The sequence below is a fragment of the Sitophilus oryzae genome, unplaced genomic scaffold (assembly GCF_002938485.1).
Source record: "Sitophilus oryzae breed Bouriz unplaced genomic scaffold, Soryzae_2.0 scaffold_425_pilon_pilon, whole genome shotgun sequence".
Taxonomy (NCBI): Eukaryota; Metazoa; Arthropoda; class Insecta; order Coleoptera; family Curculionidae; genus Sitophilus; species Sitophilus oryzae.
The window spans coordinates 136,377-144,913 of record NW_022147002.1 but is presented as its reverse complement, the minus strand read 5'-3'; the positions used below and the strand labels follow the sequence as shown (position 1 = coordinate 144,913).

The following is an 8,537-nucleotide window of genomic DNA, read 5'->3' as shown; positions in this document are numbered from 1 at the left end:
ATTTAGTACTAATTATGTTTATCTTTCTTATTTATATACTGAGACGCAAGCTGTCGAACAGGAACCCGCAGAGGTGTTCGATTTAGCAATCTCAGGGGCCATGAATAGAATCAATCACTGCAGGAGTACTCTCAGAGACGAACCAGGAGGGACTCTGGTAAGTAAGGATTTTTTATAATATTTATATTATACGACTTATGTCATCTTTAACGAATCCTTGCTTGCCAGAAGGCAACTCTTGTTTTATCTGGACCCTGTATTGGTGGTGTCTATTGGCAGGCCATTCGACAGATAGATTTTTGTTTTTTGTTGTTTTTGGGTCACTCTAAGGAACGTATCTTTACCTCGCATCTGTCAAATTTACCTTACCTTATCTTTATCTTATTTGGCGGCTGCATTATCTTTGTTCCTGGAGTGACATATCTTTTGTTTTAGTTTTTATCTGTCGAATTGCCGCATTTATCGTTTTTCGTATCTTATCCTATCTTTCTATTTACCTTTATCTTTCTATCTAGTTTTTTTAATTTATCTTTTAATGTCGCATTTTAGTATTAACTTTTGTTCTAATTTAAATTTTCATATATTTCTAGTCTTTTTATTTTACATATTTTTTTCTTCTTTTTACACGTGTCTACAAATTAAATCAAATAATTTACTGTAACAATATATATTTTTTTTTCAAGTCGTACCGAAGTGATTGTAGTGGTCTGGAATTTTCTAGAGAGAGAGCAAAATATTTTTCTTTTATATTTTTTATAATTCTATATTTATATTCTTTATATTCTTTAAATAATTTGGACAATCTTTTCAATTATAACTAATTTAAACTGTCATTGCCTATTTTCTTTTTTAAATTTTAATTATAATTTTTACTATAATAATTAGTAGTTGGAATTAGATATTGATTATTGTTTATTTGAATCACTAATATGTTGTTTAATCATAAGTTATTTTTATTGTACCTTCATTGGCAACCAACAGACAGTTCAATTGGTAATTTAGAACACCACCACAAAACTGGGTACTTATCAATTGTGTTGAGTAGAATACTGCTGTTTGTTATCTTCTAGGAAGATACGAGAATTGACCCTCCCCATAAGTAGCTCACGCACTGAGACTGGTGGAGTCTCACAAGCTCTCCAACGTTAGCCGGACAATCACGCTACCCACCAGCGGACGAGTGCAGCGAAGAGGGTGAGGCCTTTCTCCCAACCAACCGAAGCAGAAACACATAAGTATTCCAGTTGCATATCTAATCTCATATAATCGAGACTGTCACAGCCAATTACATTGATTGTTTATAATTGTTAATTAAATATAAGTCATTAATGAAATTTTCTATTGTCTTATTTAATTCCAAAGCATACTTCCACAAACCAGTAACTTTTAGAATTTTGTGGGTTATAATAGTAATAGTTCAAAAATTAACCATGGAGGACTTTATTAGCAAAAAAAGCTTTGTTAAATTAAAAATATTAACATAGTCAAGAAAAAACCTTACATAAATAGGTCGATATTGATAACGATGACCTCCCTCATTGTCTCTCGAAAATAGTCTGGCTTTTTCCATCGCAACAGAAACCTAAACAAACACGAAACCAAGCAATTACGACTATTTCGTTAGTACGTTCCCGAATCGACTAAATTGGGGCCCCCAGAACGATATTTCTGCTTTGTCTGCGCGCAAAAAATCCCTAAATTACAAGCGATGCTCTTCAATTCTCATAAATATTCAGTAGCAAGTTCATACCGGTGGATTAAACCTTCATACCCAATATCTAACTTGGCCAGACATGCTGATACAATTCGAAAATTTACGTCTGATTAAGAAGAAAATAGTCAGTAGAGTTTTTTGCACATTTATTAGCATTGAGTTTATTTTTAATGACTCTCTCTCTATTTGCGGATGCATTTATTTGGATTAGCCAGTGTTTTGTAGCAGTATCAGTACGTCCAAATAATCTAAGAGCTGGCTACATAAAAAAACCTTATTATCGTTACATGGCTAATTTTTTGTGTGAAGTATCCTTTTATTTCTTAGGAGGCTGTAGGAGAAATAAGCTATGGATGGGCATTAGAAACTATTGGGGTTAGCCAACATCTTATAGAAATAGAAAGCACTCTGAATCACCTAACAACTTTAATAAACATGTCGTTCCAAAATGGTATTTTTCCAAAATGTCTTAAGACGGCAATAATAATTCCTCTGCATAAAGGAGGAGACAAAGATGAAGCTTCTAACTATCGCCCAATTGCACTCCTTCCAACGCTATCTAAGATCATAGAAAGGTTGGTTAAAAGAAGGCTGGTATCTTTTCTGTTTAAGTACAAAATACTTACTGAATATCAATATGGATTTCTAAGCAACAAGTCCACAAATGACGCTATGTTTTCCCTCCTTAATAAAGTTTACTCCAGCCTAAACAACCATCATTCTACAGCAACAATTTTCTGTGATTTTTCTAAGGTATTCGATTGTGTAAGTCATAAGATCCTAATTAATAAACTGCAGCACTATGGGTTCAGGGGATCATCTCTCGAATGGTTTAAGTCGTATCTGAGCAACAGAAATCAACTTGTGAGGGTGGATACCACGTTGTCTTCTAGCAAGCCAATAGAATGTGGAGTACCACAAGGCTCAGTACTAGGCCCTATTTTGTTTCTTCTTTTTATTAACGACATTGCTAACATAAACATCAGTGGCAAAATATGTCTTTTTGCGGACGACACTAGCTTCACTTGGAGCAACAAGAATATCACGGCACTTCATAGGATTATATCAAATGACTTAATCACCATTAAATCTTGGTGCGATTCGAACCTCCTGAGTCTCAACATTTCTGAAACTAAAGCTTTGTCGTATAAAAACTCGTTGCAGCCTTTTGTACTTAACAACACCACCATTGACGTCGTAAAATCTGTAAAATTTTTAGGGCTTGTTGTGGACAATTCTCTGAAATGGGACATACATATCGAAGCTTTGTCGAAAAAATTGAGCTCTGCCTGTTTTGCATTAAGGTCTGTTTCTAAGGAGCTTAACTTGTCAGTGGCTAGAACTGTTTATTATGCACTTTTGAGTCGCACCTCAGGTATGCCCTTCCATTCTGGGGTACGTGTTGTGCGACTCAATTTGACCGCATTTTCAAGCTCCAGAAGAGAGCTGCTCGATATTCACTAGGACTAAACAGCAGAACTCATTGCCGGGACTTTAAGGAATTAAGAATATTGACTCTTCCTTCCTTATTTATATTTGAATCCGTTTGCCTAATACGTAAACATGTATCAGCTTCTCAAGAAAGGCCATCTCACACTTATCCACTCAGGAATGCGGAGCAAGATCTTTATCTACCTACCCCACGCTCAGAGTTAGTTAAAAGTTCAATATTATACAACTCGAAAAAAATACACAATCACCTGCCATTTGAAATCAAATCCATAACATCATTTTTTCATTTCGCAAAGCATTGAACTCTTATTTACTAGACAAGGCTTTCTACGCCGTAAATGAATTATATTTGAATTGAAAATCGAATTTGATCTTGAAAACACTGGTCTAATGTTTGCTATTGCTATATTTACTAATGACATCGAAAATTAATTTATTTAGAGGTCATTGATATTTTGCTATGAACTGGCTAAATATTTTTGAATGTTATTGAATATTATTGAATTGAATTATGAAAAATGAAAATTTTTGTTCTTTGACATTGTAAACCTTTATAAATGTTTATTTTAACAATAAGACTGACAATATTATTTATATAATGTTTTGTATTATCTTTTGTTTGTTAGTTTGTGTACCTTGTTTTTTTTCTACTTTGTTTGTTAGTTTACCTTTGTCTACAAATTGAAAAATTTTTTGACAATAAAGGCATTTATTTATTTATTTAGAAGTTATCAAAGAACTGTACACCGATAACATCAGTTATATAAAACAAGGAAAGATACTCCCAGAACCCATATGTACGACGAAAGGTCTGAGACAAGGTTGTTGCGTATCCCCTCTTTTGTTTAATATTTACCTGGAGATAGCTCTTAGGAGGTGGAAGAGATCATGTCAAGGAATGGGTATTCCAATTAATGAGGAACATCTTCTGACACTTAACTTTGCAACGATCAAGCAGTATTTGCTCAAGATTCCTTTGACATAGAGTTTATGCTCAGGATACTATATACTGAGTATCAGGAATGGGGTCTAGAAGTCAGTTTAGAAAAAACAGAATACTTGGTATTAAATTCCGACGCCAAATTTGATATTCTAATTGACGACAAGGCAGAAATACAACAGGTGGACACATTCAAATATGTAGGAGTTATAGTTGATAAAAAATGGAATCGATGGGACAGAGATACGACAGAGAATTCAGAACGCGAGGAGAGTGGTAGGGGCACTCAACTCAATCTGGTGGGACAAACATATTAATATAAAGAATAAAAAACATATTGGCCAAACAATGGTAGAATCGGTCTTATGCTATGGGAGTGAGATATGCGCCTTAAGAGAAGAAGATAAACGGAGAATATTGGCTGTAGAGATGGATTACTTACGTAGAAGTGCTAGAGTGTCCAGATTACAAAGAGTGAGAAACGAGGAAATCAGAAACAGAACATCGGCACAAGAAACAGTAATTCAACGAATAGAGAAAAGAGGTTTGAGATGGTTTGGTCATCTAATGAGGATGGAGGACACAAGATGGCCAAAACGTGTATTCAAAGTTCACCCACTGGAAGAAATAAAAGGGGACGCCCGCGTCGGTCCTGGAACGATGGTATACGACAGGCGATGGGAGATCGGAATATCGAAGAAGATCTCGTGTACGACAGAGATGGCTGGCGATTGAGACTGGGAAGGCAACATTTAGTTGTATAATCTGTATAGTACAGTAACTGTATTTTTATAAGATTAATCCCAAATATATATATTGCCGCGCCCTTTCTAATTCGAAGTTCAATAAAACACAAGTTTACTTAATGCAGAATGAGTTACATAGAGGCCACTAGCTTTTTAATTTTTAACAGCCGGGTGGTCGGGGTACAAAGATATTAATAAAAGGGCGCCACGAGATTATACTCTATGAACTCGGCAATAAAGATGTAACTATTAAGTAGACTTCAACACTAACCTCGAACTGTTGAGTGCATAGTTGCATAGTTGAGTTCATGAAAGTTCATGAACTTCAAATATTCTATAACTATTTGTACTTAAGTGACTCTAACTTAACTGTGAGACTAGACTGTAAATAAGACTACTAAAATTGAAATGTACGAAAAGAAGATAGAATTTAAATCAAATGAGAAATAACTAAACCTATGACGTCAAACCCTCTTATCTAACTTAATACTAGATACAATCAGGGTGGTTTATACCCATAAATCAAATCTAAAATTATACAAATATCTAAACAGTCTTACTCTACTCGATGTGATATACTTGAAAACTTCCTCCGGCTGAGCTACGGCGTATAGCTACAGGGTTGCTAAGGCGGTGTACAGCAGCTCGGTGTACTGTCACTGGATCCCACGGATGTCAGCAGAGGTACAGGTGAAAGGTAGATGTTGAGATTTCAAATGGTGAACATAAAAAACCCTCAACGAGGGTTTATGATGTCCAACGGGTAACTCTACACGCGGGCAGCAGGAACGGATGGAATTCTGGACTGTTCTGTGCTGTACGGTCTGGATCGGTCTTCTTGCTCTTGGAACTGTTCGGGGACTTCTTGGGCACGTGGAATCGGGATATCGGTCGGAAAAAAGCTATTTTAATCCCATTATGGAATCCCACAAAATACAACCACGTCTCTGACCAAATGTGTTCCGGAAGCCTTAATCCTTCTTTACGAAGACCTGCTATTCACCAACAGGGAATGCTTCACGAAACGGCAGCCAGTTCTTCACGACGATATTCTGACGGTGGATACACAAGAAGTGATGCAAGGATTCGATTTCCTTCACAAAATCAGATTTCAACCGGAAATCTCCCTCCAGGATATAGATAGAGAACTATATATCTTGACTAGTCCAACTCACAAAAAGGCATAAATAAAAAACGATGTTCTAGATTATTTTCACAGCCATCTTCGATATCCGGTCAATGAACGAACTAAACTCACAAATTCCCACAATTAAAAGAACGAATTGCACACTGCGATCCACATCAAAAATAACCAATTTAACTACGAAATTTTATCTGATAATTATAAATTTTCAATAACCAAAACAAAGGATAAATAAATCCAAAAACATCTGATTTGATCTGACAGTGACAAGTGACGGACAAAAGTGATGGTCAAAGATATAGAGAGATGGATAAAAAGCCTACTACTGCTGGTGTGCCTGGTCCAGTGACAATATTGTGTATCTATAGCGCGGTGTATATCGGGTTGCATAATTGTAAAATACTAAATAAAATAGTATTTAACAATAAAATTATAGTAAACATGATGCAAAAATAATAGTTATTTGCGATAATTTATGAGCTAGCACACAGAGGTCGTTGCGAGGAAATTTGACTGTTACAATATAAGTATCCTTTTGTGTAGCCATTATAAAATAGTCATGTCTGCCAGCGCGATCCCGGGGCTTACAGCGGGGGCGGCCAATCGAAAGGGTGAAATTTTGACACTAAAAATATTATAAGATACATGAGTTATAATTGCGAAAATAGCTTTTATTTATTATTAAGAAACGTGGAAAATTGTTGGCCGACATTTTTCGAGGCATGAAATTTTAAAAATTATAAAATGAAATTTGAAGAATGAAAAAAATTATTGCATATTTGCATGCCGATTGGTGAAATGTCATATTTATTTATTTTAAAAGCCGTACGAAAAGGTCAGACAAAAAGATCGTGGCTCAATCAGCTACAGACAGTTATCAAAAGCGCGATATTTCTTTAGCGCTTTATTCAGGAAACGCTGGCCGCCTCATCCATTTAAGTATAGATAAATCATATAATATACGATTATATTATAAATATATTTTTTTTTATTATTTCAATAACGATTTTTTTGTCTGCCCTTTTGCACACGGCTTTTTAAATTAATTAACAATAAACATGACATTCCACCAACCGACATGCATGTTTGCGATGATTTTCTTTTGTCAAAATTCTATGCCTCTTTCGCGTTGTCTGCCGGCACTTCAGCCACGAGAAAAATGTCTGTCAACAATTTTATACGTCTCCTAATAATAAATAAAACCTATTTGGCAATTATAACTCGTGTACTATATATTTTTAGTGTCAAAATTTCACCCTTTCGATTGACCGCCCCCGCTTTAAGCTCCGGGATCGCGCTGGCAGACATGACTATTTTACAATGGCTACACAAAAGGATACTTCACACAAATTAGCCATTACGTAAAGACACGCTACATGTAACGATGATAAGTTTTTTTATGTAGCCAGCTCTCGGTCTAAAAGCCGTTCGTGTATAATTTACAGCTTTATTGATAAATAATGTGTTACAGTAATAATTTAAGTTACTAAAAGTCACTATTTAAAAAAAAGGAATTTTCAATTATTTTACATCTTAAAAGGAGTCACAAGAAATGGAAAAAGATACAATTAGCAAATACTTAATAATCTTTCATTTCATTGATTCTTGCTGGAAAAATAAAGTACGTCTAATGGATCTGTGTTGTAACGTTTTTAGTTCGTTACATGTATTTTTTATATATGATATATATGATGTCTGGCGTATCGTCATCGGATTCCGTATCGTTCAGGCCTAATAATTTATTTGGCACGCTTGGCGCAATTTTTACGTTCTAGTCGCCAACCTTGTTATCGTTTGACACAACCCTGTTATCGCTCTGAGGAGGCGCTGTCAACATCGCTTCTGTCAACTCTCTCCGTGCTAAACCTAACTTTGTTTTGCCGCTCTGTTGTATCCCGGCTTTTAGAAATGGTGATTATTTAAATCTTGCTGTATAATTTGAATCAGCTGCTATTTCAAAGCAACAGGTAAAGATGAGATATTATTACTGCATATTTTTAGGGTAGAGTTTTGGATGTCCCAATTTAACTTGTATTTGTATTTTGCTGGCACGTTGGTGTACTTTTGCTGTTGTCCTCCAGAATGTTAAATGGAAGAAAGGACAGTTCTTTTGTTTATTATTGAGCCCTCGGAAGTAATTCGAGGTAGGTTTATTTTGTTTATTAGACCTTGTTTGGTTTTAAACAAGAGTTTCATATTTTTAGGGTCCAAGGTACGGACTATTTACAAGGTACGGGCATTATCCAAGGTCCTAGTAGTATCCAAGGTACGGGTAGTGTCCCCATATTGCCACAGTATGGATACAGCGTAAGCCCCATGCTGCTTCGCTCCTATTTCTAAGCCTAGTCAGTAGCTACGGCTGTATTGATTCGTGGTGTCCTCATTCTGGCCCCTTTTGTTGTTTTGGCCAACAGGATCGCCGACAGACAGTACAGAGATATGAGCCCACCTCACGCTGCTACTCTTTGAAACAGGATTGCCCCAAGAACAGCTAAGTGTAGATTTAGGTTCTGGTTTTCAGTCGATTTTCAGTCTTAACTT

General features: G+C 35.7%; 1 protein-coding gene across 1 annotated transcript; it reads left to right on the top strand.

Annotated features, from left to right (window-relative positions):
* The first annotated feature begins 4,454 nt into the window (after positions 1-4,454).
* LOC115885831 lies at positions 4,455-4,841 on the top strand. Its single transcript, XM_030904856.1, has one exon. The coding sequence runs from the start codon at positions 4,455-4,457 to the stop codon at positions 4,839-4,841; it is 387 nt and encodes a 128-aa protein (XP_030760716.1).
* The last annotated feature ends 3,696 nt before the right edge of the window (positions 4,842-8,537 follow it).